At 60.5% G+C, this 14,894-nt stretch overlaps 6 protein-coding genes across 6 annotated transcripts; 3 read left to right on the forward strand and 3 right to left on the reverse strand.

Moving 5' to 3' along the window:
• Positions 1-7: 7 nt before the first annotated feature.
• On the forward strand, positions 8-538 carry BDZ90DRAFT_59866 (hypothetical protein). Its single transcript, XM_025509711.1, has one exon. It carries the CDS (start codon positions 68-70, stop codon positions 464-466), a length of 399 nt encoding a protein of 132 aa, XP_025360306.1. The 5' UTR covers positions 8-67; the 3' UTR covers positions 467-538.
• Position 539: 1 nt separating this feature from the next.
• Positions 540-5,220, forward strand: BDZ90DRAFT_59873 (hypothetical protein). The gene is made up of 3 exons (XM_025509712.1): positions 540-3,173; positions 3,293-3,397; positions 3,470-5,220. The coding sequence occupies exons 1-3, from the start codon at positions 916-918 to the stop codon at positions 5,058-5,060; spliced, it is 3,954 nt and encodes a 1,317-aa protein (XP_025360307.1). The 5' UTR covers positions 540-915; the 3' UTR covers positions 5,061-5,220.
• Positions 5,221-5,261: 41 nt separating this feature from the next.
• On the reverse strand, positions 5,262-8,643 carry BDZ90DRAFT_233707 (hypothetical protein). The gene has a single exon (XM_025506731.1). It carries the CDS (start codon positions 8,566-8,568, stop codon positions 5,380-5,382), a length of 3,189 nt encoding a protein of 1,062 aa, XP_025360308.1. The 5' UTR covers positions 8,569-8,643; the 3' UTR covers positions 5,262-5,379.
• Positions 8,644-9,735: 1,092 nt separating this feature from the next.
• Positions 9,736-11,679, forward strand: BDZ90DRAFT_233709 (hypothetical protein). Its single transcript, XM_025506732.1, has one exon. The coding sequence runs from the start codon at positions 10,078-10,080 to the stop codon at positions 11,227-11,229; it is 1,152 nt and encodes a 383-aa protein (XP_025360309.1). The 5' UTR covers positions 9,736-10,077; the 3' UTR covers positions 11,230-11,679.
• On the reverse strand, positions 11,398-11,947 carry BDZ90DRAFT_261904 (hypothetical protein; the record flags this gene model as incomplete). The annotated part of the gene is made up of 2 exons (XM_025508421.1): positions 11,398-11,711; positions 11,878-11,947. The coding sequence occupies 2 exons, from the start codon at positions 11,945-11,947 to the stop codon at positions 11,398-11,400; spliced, it is 384 nt and encodes a 127-aa protein (XP_025360310.1).
• An 884-nt stretch (positions 11,948-12,831) lies between these two features.
• On the reverse strand, positions 12,832-13,650 carry BDZ90DRAFT_233711 (hypothetical protein). The gene has a single exon (XM_025506733.1). The coding sequence runs from the start codon at positions 13,632-13,634 to the stop codon at positions 13,095-13,097; it is 540 nt and encodes a 179-aa protein (XP_025360311.1). The 5' UTR covers positions 13,635-13,650; the 3' UTR covers positions 12,832-13,094.
• Positions 13,651-14,894: the final 1,244 nt, after the last annotated feature.

Consider the following 14,894-nt stretch of genomic DNA (forward strand, 5'->3'; position numbering starts at 1 on the left):
GGAGAGAGGAAAGAGGACGCCGCGCTGTGCTGTTGAGCATGAATGGCGTCGTGCTCGATCAGAAGGTATGGCGCTCAGCCTATCACAAGGAAGGGGAGCAAGACGACTCGAGAGGAAGAGGCGAAGATCCGCGCAGCTATTCGATTCATTGCGATTGCGGTGTCAGTCAGACTCGTTTCGACTCGTCGTCCCTGGCCGAGCACATTCTGCATTCTTGACGAGTTACTCCCTGTCTCAACCAGTCCTGATCCCAAAGCCGACCGTCATCACCGTCTTCTCGGCCTTTCACCGTCGAGGACGACGACGACGACGACGACGGTGTGGTGCTCAACGCTCAGAGCCCGCCAGCCACGCGGAAAAGGCCCAGCTGATTGACTTTGACTTTGGATCCCCGCTCTCCGCTCGCGCCCAAGCCAGCCATCCGTTGGCTGCCTGGCTCTCGCCTGCGTCTCATCACTCCGCCTAGCCCGCCCGCCTAGCCTGCCCGCCTCTCCCGCTCGCTTGCCCTTCGGCCTGCATCTTGGTCATCTCTCTTTTCTTTTCTTCATCATCATCATCACCACCGCCATCATCATCATCATCATCGCCTCTCTACAGCGGAGCCATTCTCCACCTGCGCCCGCGTGCCCCCTTTTTTTTTGGCTTCCACAGCAAGCAAAGCAAAGGGCTTAGCTGGCCTGACCTGCCCTGGCCCGCACTTGCTCTTGCTCTAGCGCTTTGTTCCGCCTGATCCGTCGCCCATCCGCACATCCGCCGGCATCTGCTCTGCTCTGCTCTGCTCGCTGCGAGAGGACGAAGAGATTGCAACGCGACGGCAAGGCAGCACGCACGAAGCAGCAGCAGCAACGACGACGGTCACCTCAGGGCAGGTAGGCTCAGCTCTTGATACTACGCCGACGCCGACGAGAGGATACGATGAGCTACCCTACGCAGCGCATCCCATCTGCCTCTGGATCTACGTCTGCGTCTGCCTCTGCGTCTTCATCGTCCAATCACTCGCCTCAACATCCTCATCTTTACGGCGCCTCTCATCCGCCGCCGCCGCCGCCGCCTCCGACGCACTGGGCTTCTACTGGTGGAGGTCCTTCCTCGTCCTCCTCTTTCGCGCCCGCGCCTGGGCCCATGAGTAGCATGGCTGCCTACCCCCCTCACCTCGCACACGCATCAGCGCAGCCTCCCTTCCATCGAATGTCCTACGGGCAGAGCCAGCCAGGCGAGTCGCCCGAAACGGCAAAGAAGCGAAAGCTCAACGGTGATGGCAACGGCAACGGCAGCGGCGGACCTGGACATCATCATCACCATCACCACCATCAAGCGCAGGGCAGTACGGGAAGCAATCCTTCCTCTCATGATGACTCGCCACCCGCGCCAGGGGCAGGGATCGGAGGGAATCACGCTCATTCCTCTGCCGCCGCCGCTGACGGGCCCAAACGCATCAAGACGGCCCGCGCGTGCGATTCGTGCCGACGGAAAAAGATCCGCTGCGATGTAGTCGATGACGGGTCCCCGCCACCAGGCGACCCGAACAATGGCAATGGAGGTCTAACCTGCGCGCATTGTAGGCAATATGGGTTTAGCTGTACCTTTTTCCTCCCCATTACCGAGACGCGCTTCAAGAAGAAGAGGGAGCGCGAGGCAGAAGAGGCCGCAGCGAGGAGTGCGGCTGCGGTGGCGAGCTATGGCGGGGCAATGGGGATGCTCCCGAGAACGTATGGGGCCGCGGGAATGGGCATGGGCATGGGGATGGGAATGTCAACACTCCCACCACCACCGCCACAGCCAGCCACTCATGCCAGCATCAGCGCAGCGCAAGAATGGCCTTTGCCGCGCGTGGGACCCGTGCAGCGTTTCCAGCAGAGCGGACCCTCTGGCACTCCCTACGGTAGTGGTAGTGGGCCGGGAGGGGAGCCGGGCCTCGCGAGCCCAAAGTCCTCCTCAGCAGCTTCGTCCTCTATGCCCTCTCTCCCTCTCCGCCATGGCAAGCCCTCTTCCCCCGCTCCCCCAACCGATCGCTCCACGACGGGCGCAGCAACGTCGGACGTGGGCATCCCGCCCGACTCGCGCGTCATGGGCCCAACGTCGCTTGCGTACATTGTACACAGCACCGCCTTTATCCCCGGCAGCGCAATCGAGGCTCATGATCTCAAGCACTCTCAAACCTTCGAAGTCGGCGCATCAGGAGACGGCATAATCAAACTCAACCGTCTGCGCCAACGCAATCCTTCCTGCGCGAGCTCGGGAGAGGGAGAGGGCGACGATGATGATGCTGCCAACAACGGTGCAGGTGGTGGTGGTGGTCCCGCCTACCCGCAGATCCCCGATGCGATCCGAGGCCGATTAGCAGGGGATGTGGCGGAGAAGCTGATCAACAGCTACTTCACGCGCATAGGGTACCTTCATCCCATCATAACCAAGAGCGAGTTCCTTCACCTTGCTCGCCCACCTCCACTCCTCTTCTACGCCATATGTGGAGCAGCCGCTCTGGACCGGAATGTGCCCCGAGAAGTACTGTCAGCGGTGCGCATAGGGTTGAACGCCATCTTCAAGTCGAGCGACGTCCTCTCCTCCTCGAGTGCTAACACGGTCAAGGCCTTGTTGATTCTGGCCCTCCACGCCGACATACATGGCAGCACAAACGTCCAGTCCGGGTCGCGCATGTGGAACCGTCTAGGCGTAGGGCTGCGCATGGCTCAAGACCTAGGCCTGCACCGCGATGCCAGTCGTCGCGACGACCTCGACGAATTTGCCCACTTCCTCGAACAGAAGCGCCGTATATGGGGGGCATGCGTGACTGCCGACCGTCTAGTCTCCATCGCCCTCGGTCACCCGCTCGCCATCGACCTGACCGATTGCGATGTTCGTCTCCCATCCCCTTACGAGGTGCTCCGTTATCCCGGTACGGACCTGCCTACCCGTCCGGGGGAGGAACAGCCCTTTGCCTTTAATACCGAGATGCTCAAGCTTGCCATTCTGTTTGGGAGGGTTCAGAAGACCATCTATTCCCCCACGGGGTTGATGAAGGCTACCGATGAGGAGATTACGGGTCTGTTGAGCGATATTGATCTTTGGAGGGAAGGGTTACCTGAACGATTGAGGTTTAGGCGGGAGAAGAGTGAGCCTGATGCCGGGATTTTGCATTTGGCTTTTAGTTGCTTGCAGATGTTGTTTTTCCGGTGAGTGCCGAGTGCTTGGTGGGGGTTTCAGAAGAGAAAGAGAGAAAGAGAGGAGGTAGGAAGGGGACAGCTAGAGCTGACCTTGCTTTCACTTCTTCGGATCGCGCACGCTCCCGCAGCGTCTTTATGCGCATCTCGTACTCGTGCCCGCAACACCTCAAGTTCTCGCTTACCATTGAGAGGATGACGAGCTTGATCCGCTGGTCACGCGAGTCCATTGCTTGGTGAGTGCGATCTCGTGCCCCTCTGTGAGACCGATGTTGACCTTCCTCGTCCCTGCCCACGCGCACGTACAGGGTCGACGCATCGGGCTCCTTCTACCTGGACACGATGCAGTTCGTCAGCTACGCCCTGGTCTTCTGCGCCACAGTGCAGTACCACAGCTGGGTCCGCCGAGGCGACTCCGAGGGGCTTGCCGCCCTCAGCACCATCAAGAGCATCGTCTCGCGCGGCCGTGTCAACGTGGACGACGAGCGCAAGCAGGACCTCTCTCTGCGGGCAAAGACGGCAGAAATTATCAATCTTCTCCACGAGTCTGCCTCCGGTCAATGGGCAAATACGCCTAGCACTGGCAGCCTCAACCCGACGGCGGGAGTGGTCAATCGCCGTACCGCCGAGTCGCTCAAGGGCATCGTGTGGCGGAACGCGCCAGGCAGGCCGGGAGGCGGGGCATACGAGGCGCAGGAGCCTCACCTGCTGCTGGCAGACTTACCGCCTGGGACGATCATTCTTGGGAGTAATCGGACGCCGGCGCTCGTGAGGTCGGCGAATGGGTGGCAGCAGGTCCCTGGTGGGCTGCCCGAGCAGCAGACGCAAGCGCAGAAGGGCGGAGCAGGCGCAAGCGGCCAGTACGGCCGTAGTGGTGAGGACGCGAATGCGAGTGCGGGTGCGAGAGCGAGCGGCCTGGACGGTCTCGCCTCGGCCTCCAATGGCAACGGCAGCGGCAACGGCGCCGCATCAACGTCATCCTCAGGTCCCACGACGAACAACGCCAACGCCAACGCAGGCGATGTGCTCCCGGACCTGTCAAACTTCACCCACCTGGGCGGTTCCGTCTGGCAGGACGAGCAAGGCTGGCCGGTAGACCGACGCGGCTCTGGTCTGATGGTCGTCCTTCCCGGCAGTAATGGTGCGAATGGGGGTGGGTTCATGATGAATGCCCAGAATGCTGCCGAGTACTTGAGCATGAATGGGAACGGCTTCGGGGCCGGAGGGCAGGGTGGCGGTGCCGGGGGAGGGTACTTCAATTTCATGGGTAACGCAGCGCCTGCCGCAGGTGGTGGTGGTGGAGGAGGAGAAGCAGGTGGAGGGGGAACAAACGTCAATCCTCACTTGAACGGGATGCTCTCCGCTCCCACTCCTGGTACTCAGGCCGAGATCAACGGTATCCTCGCGGCCAACGCTGATGCCAACCCCTCGCCCATGCTCGACCCCACATCGCAGCCGACCGCGCCTCCCGGCACGCAAGCGCCTCCCCCGGTCTTTGGGGGGTTCGGCATGGGCTCCGATCCGCTGATGCTCAACGATCCGCTGATGGGGATCCTGGATTGGCAGGCATGGCAAACCTACCTGGCGCCTGGCGGGGTTCAGCAGGGTCAGCACCAGCAGAGGACCCCTGGTGGAGGTGTTGGCATGGGCGTGGGCGTGCCTGACGCTGAGGGAGAGGATGAGGATGAAAGGGCATTGCGACAGGCGGCGACTAACGGAGGAGGAGGAGCAAGGGGTAAGGAAGACGCCGCTGGTGCCTCAACTGGTGGAGATGGGACGCGGAGGAGCGGGAGGGAGAGGGAAGGCTCCGACTCTGCCTCTGCCTCTGAGTCGTCCCCTGGCGAGTCAAGTGTGCCGTCTACGAGGAGAGAGCAGCCCACCCTCTCGAGCATCAGTTAGCACTCAGTTGAGATGCCAAGGTAGCTGCTTGACGTGTTCTGTACTTCTATTGTCGTCCCCCCTTTCCTTCTCGACCACGCCTGGCAAGCTCGTCAGTCCCACCTGCACCTGCACCTCGATTCCACATCAACATGTATATAGATATGCTCCAAAATCCCCTCTTGTCATGCCTTCCCCTTGCTCGAAAGCAGTCCAGTCAGTCTAGAATGAATGCTAATTCACCGTCGGTTGAGAGGGGCGTGAAGAGGGAGATCGATTGCAGCAGCGTAGTGTAGCGCGACGCAAGGAAGTACAGATCGCGCGGCTTAAGGCTGACGGCTTACGAAGAGGTCATCTCGACGTCCTCCTCCTCCTCCTCCTTCCCGGCTTCGCCCTCTGGTTGGGCAGAAGGGCCGGACATGGCCGTATCAGCATCAGCATGGTCATCAGCATCAGCATCAGCATCGACGCGGCCGGCGTCGACTTCTTGGTGCTGCTGCTCTTCATCCGCTCTCGCCTTGTTATCATCTGCGCCCTCACCCTCGCCATCGCCCTCCCGCGTTTCAACAGTCCCCTCACCCTCCACGGGCACGTCGACCTCGACCTCTACCGCACGCTCCGAGGAATCAGCCGGGATAGTCGTAGACAAATCGACGGTGGTATCCCCCTCCCTATCCCTGTCCCGATCTCCACGGGGCGTCTCGTCCGCCTCTGCTTCTGCTTGTGCTTCGCCCTCTTGCTCTTCAGCAGCAGTGGTAGCCACGCTCTCCCGCTCCCCGTCGTCGTCCTCGTCATCGTCGTCCTCCCGCGCAGGCTCAGCAGCAGTCATGAACGTCGCATCGGCATCCGCCTCAACCTCCGCCTCCGCCTCCCCCTGATCCTCTGCGTCGGCGTCTGCGTCGTGCTGTCCCTCTCGCCTCGCCTGTCCCCGAGGAGACTCCCCCTCCTTCGCCACAACGGTGGCGACGGTAGCGGCAGCTACTACCGGCTCGGGAGCGCTGTTCGCCTCTTTTCTCCTTTGCATTTCCCCCTCTTCAGCCGCCTCCGCCTCCAGAAGCAGGTTGACATCTCCTCCCCCAATCTTGCCCCAAAGTCGCAACGTCTCCCCTCGGGCTAGACGGAGTGCACGCCAATTGAGGCTCGTTTTGCGTTCTTTCAGGGCGACTTCCTCCTCCTCCTTCACACGGGCCCTCTCCTCTTCCCCTGCACCACCCCTGGCAGCCATTTGCTTGGCCTTCATTATGGCCAGCTGATCCTCCCTCTTTATCCTTGCCGCGTAGGATCGCGCATCCCCAACTCCAGGTGGGATCTCCAACTGTTCCAATCCATCCAACCTCTCCTCTACCTCCACCTCTACGCCCTCCTCGTCCTCCCTCTTGCGCTTCACAACCTGCGGGACAGAGGGGATGGGCTCGAGACCTTCCTCCCAGAGTTGGGAGAGGGCTGCCGTTCCGAGCGAGAAGGTGGGAGGGCCCCGAGGATTCGTCCTCGTCGTCGGGCCTTGCGTGAGGGCCAGACGGACCTGTGATTGGGATTGGGATGGGGAGGTGGAGAGGAGAGAGCCGAGAGAAAGAGGTGGGCGATCGATGGCGGGACAGTTCTCCCCCTTCCACTGAACCCAACGCGCTTCGCGACGGAGGGACTGGAGAATCGAGGACTTAAAGGCACGACCCGCCGCCGCTGCTGCCGCCGGGTTGAGGGGCTGCACTGCTGTGCTGGACGACGCGCCTCCTTCGTTGCCAGCACCGCCACCGCCACCGCTCCCCTCCGACTGGGCCGCAACGACGGTCCCTCCCGTTTCTTCTAATAAGGTCACAACGCTCCTCCAGGTGTCGCGCGCCCAGTGCTCCTCCTCCTCACTCATCTCCCACCCCTCCCCTTCCCCTGCCCCTGCGCCCCCTACTTGTAGTTGGAGCTGTAGCTGGAGCTGCTGGTTCTTCATTGCCCCTCCCTCCTCTCGTTTGCGCTTTGACGAGGAGGTATACGTTGTGAGGAGGTATTGGAGGAGAATGAGGTACTGGATGAGTATGTGGCTCCGGAAGGAGGGGGAGCGTAGTTGGTACTCGAAGAGGGGCGGGGAGGTCAGGTGCTTAGGGAAGGTGGTGTCATCCGGTTCGGTTTCGGTGTTGGTGTGATTGGTGGTGGCTGGGGTCGAGCTGGACGCTACCGCCTCTTCGCCCAGGAGGGAACCTGCAATACTGTTTCGCAGCATCTCCTCCCTCTTCCTCTTCTTGACGCTCCCTGGCGACATGTCGAGTGTCGCATCGTCCGCAGGCAGGGCTGTTGCGCTGGCCGTGGCCGTGGCCATCTTGACCCCTCTACCACCCTTTGCGGCCGCCCGTTCCGCTTGGCTCATCTCGCGCTCCCTCGCGCTGGCCTCGGCGAAGACGTCCAATACTCGGGCGGTGGTGTTGCGGAAGGTTTGGAAGGGGGGGAGGGGTGCTCTCCGCGTAGGAGATGTGGAGCGGGAGGGTTTGCCCATTTGACCTGCTGCCGCAGTAGGGTGCGGGTTGGGTGTCGAGGCCCCGTCTTGGCCTTCAGAGGAGGTGGACTGCGGGTCGCGACCGTCCGAGGTGCCTTCTTCCTCGTCTCTGCGCCCGTCGGATGTAGTCGCAGCTCTTTCGTCTTCCTTGGCCTCCATCTCGGTCTCGTGCTCAGCTTCAGGCGCCGGTTCGAAGAGTACCGCCGGATTAGAGAAGACGCCCTGCAATCCCCAGAAGTCCCTGTAGAAGTTCGTATCCCTCGCAGCCTGTGAAGCGGGATCCGTCTCCCTTTGCTCCTCCTCCTCCTCCTTCTCCTCGTCTCGACCCCTCGCCTTCTCCCACCTCTGCACCTCGTCCTCATCAACTCGCGTGACATTCCCAACATTGAACTCCCCCTTCAAATTGACGCCACTCCTCTCCCCCAGCGGGAAGACCTCCGCCAAAAGTGCCAAGATCCTCCCCGCCAATACAAGATGGGATCGATTAGGCTTGCTCAATCTACGCAACATATCGTTGAGTAGTCTGAGCAACACGAGACCTTTACCGCGGCTGGGGCTGAGGTTTCTTGTGAGGTGGGAGACGCGACTTGATAGGTAGGCGAAGAGTGCGGGGAGTCCCGAGAGGGGGGTGCGATCGTTTAGTTCTTCGAGGAGGAGGAGGGGAAGGGAGTCGTCCAGGAGGTTGGCGAGTGTGAGGGAGATCGTGTGGTCGAGGTGGGAATGGATGATGCTGGGTTCGTCTAGGGTGAGGGAACAGAACATGAGGCGTAATTGCGCAGCAGCCATTTCCTTGAATGTGCTTCGTAGCATCTCGTCTTCGCCCAGGAGGCCGTAGATGTTATCGCGCAGCGCCTGAGCGCGTGGGATGAGGGTGCTGGTCAAGAGGGCTTCGACTTGATCGCTCGACAGGGTCGACGACTGAGCGTGCGCATGTTCCTCGAGGTGGGATCGAGTCGTTTCTGCCAGTGCGGAGTCGAATACGTCGAGAGCCGGAGCAAGGCTGGCCTGCTGGCTGGAGGAGGAGGAGGAGGGCCCCGCATCTGCCATGGTCATCGTCTGATTGCCTTGACGTCGTGTGGTGACAAGGAAGTGGAAAGCAGCGGCGGGAACAGAGGTTCAGCAGCAAGGAAAGGGACCACAAGAGCGCCAATTGGCCCCCAGTCCGACGACGCTTGACTTGGACCGGGCGAGTGCGTGCGCACGCATCTCTCCGTCCGTCCGTCGGTCCATGATTCTTGCCTTTTGCTCCCAAACCAATCAATCTCACACATCGCACATCATCGCACTGCGCAATCATACCGCATGGCCCACGACCCTCGCAAGCCGACGACGACGACGACGGCGGCCAAGGGAGCGAGTGCAGGCACAACGCCCATGACTGGCCTGTCCCTCTACTCGGGCATCACTTTCTCTTCACAGTCTGTAAAGGATAGCGTCGCCGCAACGACGACGGCGTCGAGTAAAGGTAATCTAGAATCGAGAGCGGCAGATTGAGCAGGCCAAAAGGAGGTAGAGGGCTCACGCTCATTACCCATTCCACCATTGTCGACCATGATTCGTAGCTGATCAAGGCGACGAGGCGCAGCCACGCTCCGAAACACAGGCTGCGCAGCCAGCTCCGGCCTCGACCTCCTCTTCATCCTCATCGACACCACCTACAACATGGTCCGCAGCCCTTCGCTTTGCTCCGCGCAAGTCCGGGGCAAACACAGCCGCTAAAGGTGGTGTAGCGGGCAAAGCCACCAGAGTCAGACCACCAGCCGCAGCTACCCTTGTTGCCTCTGGCTTCTCGAGCGCTCCGCTGGAAGATGCGGCCACCACACAAGAGGAAGAGGAAGATCAGCAGCAGAAGGCAAGCTCATCTGTGCCTCGTACAGCATCGACAGAAGTCACACAGGTCAAGAGTGTGCACGACGTTCATGCGGCGGAGCACTCTGCTCCTACTGCGCCTGGTCGGGATGCTCAACAGGAAACTCAACCCGCCCCGTCTAGCTGGGCTGGATCGTCGTCGTCGTCGTCGTCCTCCCCCTTCCCACTCCCAATCGTCTACGCTCCGCCACCCCTCGCCCTCCCGCAAGAAGAGCTGGACGCGGATCGCGAGATGGCTAGGAGGGCGGCGGTGCAGAGAGGGGAGAGACGGGCGTGGGGACGTGCGGAGGGGCATGGAAAGGAGGATGATGAGGAGGAGTATGGCGGGTGGGCAGGAGAGGAAGAGGACCAAGGAGACGACGACAACAACGAAGACGTCAATGGGTTTTTAAGTAGTGCGGCTGGCGCTAAAGCGAGGAAGAGGGTAAGTAGCCACGCGTGACAGCCATTCATCCATCGATCGATCGATCTCTCGCTCACTCCCGTCTTGCCCCCGCCCTACTTCTGTCGACCTCGTCTTCGCAGAAGAACAAACGCAAACGCACCACAGCCCAGTCTGGACGAGTACAACCAGTGGACTGGGATGCCGAGTATGACCCACGCGTGCCAAATGACTATTCCGCTTGGAGGGAGGTGGTGCGTTCCCGTCGGCGGGCGATCAAGGATCGTGAGAGGGAGACTCGAGCTATGAGGGAGTGGGAGGAAAGAAGACGGGATGCTGAGCACGGCTGGCAGGGGGAAGGAGCGGCGCGATCTCCCCATGGGTACGGATATGGGCGTGGATCGGCAACGGGGATGGCGCCGCGCCGCTGCGAGGATGACGAACAGGAGCAAGAGGAGGAGAAGCTCTACATCTCCACCTCCGTCTCGCCCCCTGCAAGTCATCAACCACCACCACCAGCAGTAGCACCACCGCCGCCAGATGGAGAGCCGCCGAGCGACCCACCTGGGCCCCCGCCTGGCCCTCCCCCTCCTCTACCTCCTCCTGCTGCTGCGCCAACGAGCGCCAGTCTGTCCGGCGAAGAGGCATACCAGCGTAGGCTGGCAATGAGCATGAGCGCCGCTCCCCAACCCGCCGCATCAACATTAATATCCACACCAGGCCAGCCAAGCGGTTCCGCCCCTGTCCCTCCACTAACAGCAACTGCAACTGCAACTGCAACACCCTCATCAGCTCGATCAGCCGCAGAGGCCATAGCTGCTCGTCTGGCGGCGGCTGCCCCTCCTGCTCCTCCTCCTGCTCCTGCCCCTTCAACCTCTACAACAGGCCACGCCGCAACCTCACAGCAAGAATCAGATCCCACAACCTTTGCGAATCGCATGATGTCCCAGTGGGGCCACGAAGCGGGCAAAGGCCTTGGTGCCGATGAGGCGCGGTTGGGACGAAGTGAAGCCTTGGTGATGGAAAAGGTTCCCCACAAAAAGAAGGCGGGGTGGGGACCCGCACATTTACGAGGAGGGGAAGGCACAGCCGCAGGTGCTGGCGCAGGGCCATCCAAGGGCAAATGGACCTCCAGGGACCCTCAAGCCCAAGTAGATTTCCACCACTTCGGTCCCCCATCTCGCGTCGTGCTGTTAGAGGGGATCATCAACTCGTACGAGGACGTTCACCTCAATCCCGATCTCGAGGAGGAAATCCGCCAAGAAGCTGTTCCCCTCGGTGTGGTGGAGGAGGTACGTCTCTCCCCTCCCACTCGGGTGTTTGTCGTCTTTACTGGGATGGCGGGGGCGTGGGGTTGCGTGAGGGGATTGGATGGACGTTTCTTTGCTGGGAGAAAGGTGAGGGCTAGATATTACGGGGAGGAGTGGTGGGACAGGGTGGATCTTTGGAGACATTGAAAAGAGATGCGGATACGATGCGATGCGATGCGCGGCAGGGGTGGAGACGGGCTCGATTGTTTGGAAGAGTGTGCTGGTATTGGTGGGGCCATGGGGCCGGAAATGAAATGCGATGCATGGATACATACTCTCGAGATGTCCTTCTTGTCGTCTGGTCCCTCCCATCAATCAAGCCTGCACATTCCCCGTCGTCGTCGTCGTCGTCGTCGTACCCGTCGTACCCTGTCCACTCGCCGGCGTACCATCCACATCCACCTGGGCGGCCCCCACGGGCACCTGCATGGCCTCGGTCCTACCAGGCTGTTGTGCCTCATAAGCGGGCGGGCCCTCCTCTTCTCCACGAGCAGCAGCCGCTTTTCGGGCCGCCTCTTCCTGACGCTTCTTGCGGCCTGGCTGCTCGTCTTCGGGCAGGGCGCCCTTATCGTCGCAGCAGTGGCAGCGGCAGCATTTGTCTAGGCAGGTTATGTCCGTTCCGATGCGACCTGGCATGCGTTGGGGATGGGTTAGAAAGGGAGCGAGGGAAGGAAGGAGGGGGAAGAGGTGGCGAGAGGGGGAAGGAGGAGGGAGAGAGGGAAAGGGAAACGGGATCGGTCAGTCAAGGGGTTCGGAGAGGCAGCGAAGATGGACGAGGAGCGCAATGCAACTCACTATTGTAGAACCAGCTGAAGTTGAAGATGGCGCAGCATGCTCCTCCGAGGTCGGCACCTACGTCTGCCATTATGGTACGTTCGTCGCGAATGTGTCCGTGTTTCGTTTGTATGAAGAGAAGCGGGGGGCGCTCTAGCTGCCTAACCTCTGATCCGGCTCAAGGTGGTGCCAGGGAAGGTTCTGATTGTGAGGAGAGACTGAAAAGTGCGACTGAAGTGAGAATGGTAAAGCGCTAGGCTCGTCTTGTCTCGCCTTCTCTCTCTCTTGTATCGATGAGTACGAAAGAAACATGGCAGTGCAGTGCAGTTGAACGCATCGCATCGCATCGCCCTCGGTGCATCGGTGCATCAACTCAAGCGCCTAACCTGCGTCTAGTCTAGTCTAGTCTATGCACGAGGATCTCTCTCTCCCTAGCGCAGTCCGAATCGGATCGACTCTCGACTCCCAGCCGCTGCAGCCGTCGCCAAGCACTCTCTCTCTCTCTTCTCCGAAATGGCCGAAGCGTCGATTATGTGGGTGTGTGTTTCATCGTGTTGCGTGAGATGAGCTGCAATTCAAGCAGGACTAGCGCCAGCGCCTCAAGCAGTCAGGTATCTGCAATGCGATGTGGACGAGCGAAGAGCACGGGGCCAGCAGCCGATTGAGGTAGAACGAGGCCGGTGCTCTGAGGTCATGCCGACCTCTGGTAGTGCGTGACGAGTTCTGGATGGCGAGGCGCAACGAAGAGAGGAGCCAATTACGGTGTCGATCTCGGTCTCGGTCTGAGATGGGACCGCGTCAGAGCCACAAAGTCACATCAGATCGGGAGGGAGGGATGAGGGGCTGTGCAAGCCCGCCGTCAGTCCGCAATGCTCGCATTAGGCAGTTACAGTCTATCGTTTGTATTCCGCTCGCTCCTCTCACCTCACATCCCCACCCTCCTCCCCCTCCTACCAGGAGTAGCCCTCGGAGTTCCCACAATAGCCATGGATTGACTTCTCTCCTTCCTCTCCCTCTCCCTTCTCCTCTCCTCCTCCTCCCCTCTCTGCTTCTGCAGAACACTCTGCGCGAACCCGTCCTCTATCTCCTCCTTCCTCCCTTCTCCCCCTGCAGTGGAGCTACTCTTCGTCGGTCCGCCCTGCCCTCGAATAGAATAGAAGACGTCCCCAATCTCTGCGAGCCATTGTGGGTCGACGGCGGTCACGCTTGACATGAAGGTGGACTTGGTGTAGACTAGCTCATGGTAGACTACATAGTCTGGCAGGTGGCCTAAACCGTAGAGGGCGGATGTGGGGTGGAGCTGCATAGGCACGCCCGTGCGACAGTGCGTGTACTCTCCGACGCCCTGGCGAGAGGGCGGGTCGAGGGGGAAAGAGGAGAGAGAGGGCGAGTCTGCTGTTAGCAGGGGAAAACATCGATGGAAGTGAGGTGGGGAGGCGCGTACAACTCACCTTGACTTTCCCCGCCTGATGGAAGTACCCCTCAACAAGGCATTTCCTCACCTTATCCCAATCCGTCCCACACGATTCGAGGGGCAATCTCAACTGCTTCAGAATATCCTCCAACTGTTGTCTGACCTCCCTTGCCTTGCGCAGGATCTTCCCATGAAGGAAATGCGCCGCACACCAAGCATCTCGATAGCCTTGGGCGCGCCATTGCGTGTAGACCATGAGGAGGGTCAGGTGATCCGACTCGGCTACGTGGAAACGTTCACGCGCTTGGTCGGACTCCTCTTGGCGCTCTTTGGGGCGATGGAAGCAGGTTGGGACGGAGAGCATTGCGACAATTGTCAGCCTGTGCGAGCGAGCGAGCGCGGGGCCAGTCAAAAAGGGTCAGCAACACCGTGACTCACGGCTCAACTCTCGGCGATGTGTCTCGCCACGCGTCGCGTACTCACATCTCGACGGAGCATCCGTACTTGGTAGCCGAGGCGATCAGCACTGCGCTGAGGGATGGCTCCATGGGGAACTCGCTCATCCTCTTCCCGACGGCCGTGAGGTCCCCGAGGTTGTCGAGGGCGCCGAGTACCCAGAGCTGGTACATAGAGTTGAGGATGTTCTCCTGCGGCGGGGGGTCCATCCAGTCGAATGTGAGGAGGTCTCTCACTCCCAAGGACTTGAGGAGCAGTATCGTGTTCGCGAGGTTGGTGCGTTGGATCTCCTGGCGAGGCCGGTGCGCGGACGGGGAAAGGGGGGGTAGGGCTTCGATGTTAGTACGAAACTTTTTCTTGCCAACCAATTTCAATCGATGCCACCTCAAACTCACGGGGATCGCGTTAGGGAACATCTCCTGCAGGTAAGCCGCCTCGGTATAAAGCCTGAAAGCCGTACCTGGTCCCGTCCTCCCAGCTCTTCCCTGTCGTTGATTCGCATTGGCCTGCGATATGGGCGTGATCTGCAGCGAGTCCATTCCCACCCTCGGATTGAAGACCTTCAACTTCGAGTAACCCGCATCCACCACGAACATGATCCCATCAACGGTCAAGGACGTCTCTGCGATATTCGTCGCAATGATACACTTGCGCTCCCCGTTCGGCGCGGGGTTGAATATGCGCGCCTGCAAGTCTGCAGGCATTTGACTGTAGATGGGGAGCACGAGCATCGGGTCTACATGGTCCAGCTGGGTGAGTCGCTCCCGTATTACGTCGGCGCACACCTCGATGTCCTCTTGTCCAGTCATGAAGACGAGGATGTCCCCGCGCCCAAAGGAAATGTGGATTTGCAGGATTCGCTTCACAGCCGCCTCGACGTAGTCGTCGCAGGGCGATTGGGACCACTCGGTCTGGACGGGGAAGGTACGGCCTGGGATGGTGAACTGGGGTGCTCCGCCGTAGAAGGTGGAGAACTTTTCTGCATTCATTGTTGCGGAGGTGACGATGAGCTTGAGGTCGCGACGACGTGTGAGGACTGCGCGGGTGCCGAGGCGGAGCCAGAGAGGAAGGGGCGTGGTGTCAGTGAACCCATGATCATCCATGACGCTTTGTCAGCACGGTGCGCTACTTACTCTTCTTGAGAAGCCCCATCAAGACATCCGTACTG

The sequence above is a fragment of the Jaminaea rosea genome (assembly GCF_003144245.1).
Source record: "Jaminaea rosea strain MCA 5214 unplaced genomic scaffold BDZ90scaffold_13, whole genome shotgun sequence".
Classification (NCBI taxonomy): Eukaryota; Fungi; Basidiomycota; class Exobasidiomycetes; order Microstromatales; genus Jaminaea; species Jaminaea rosea.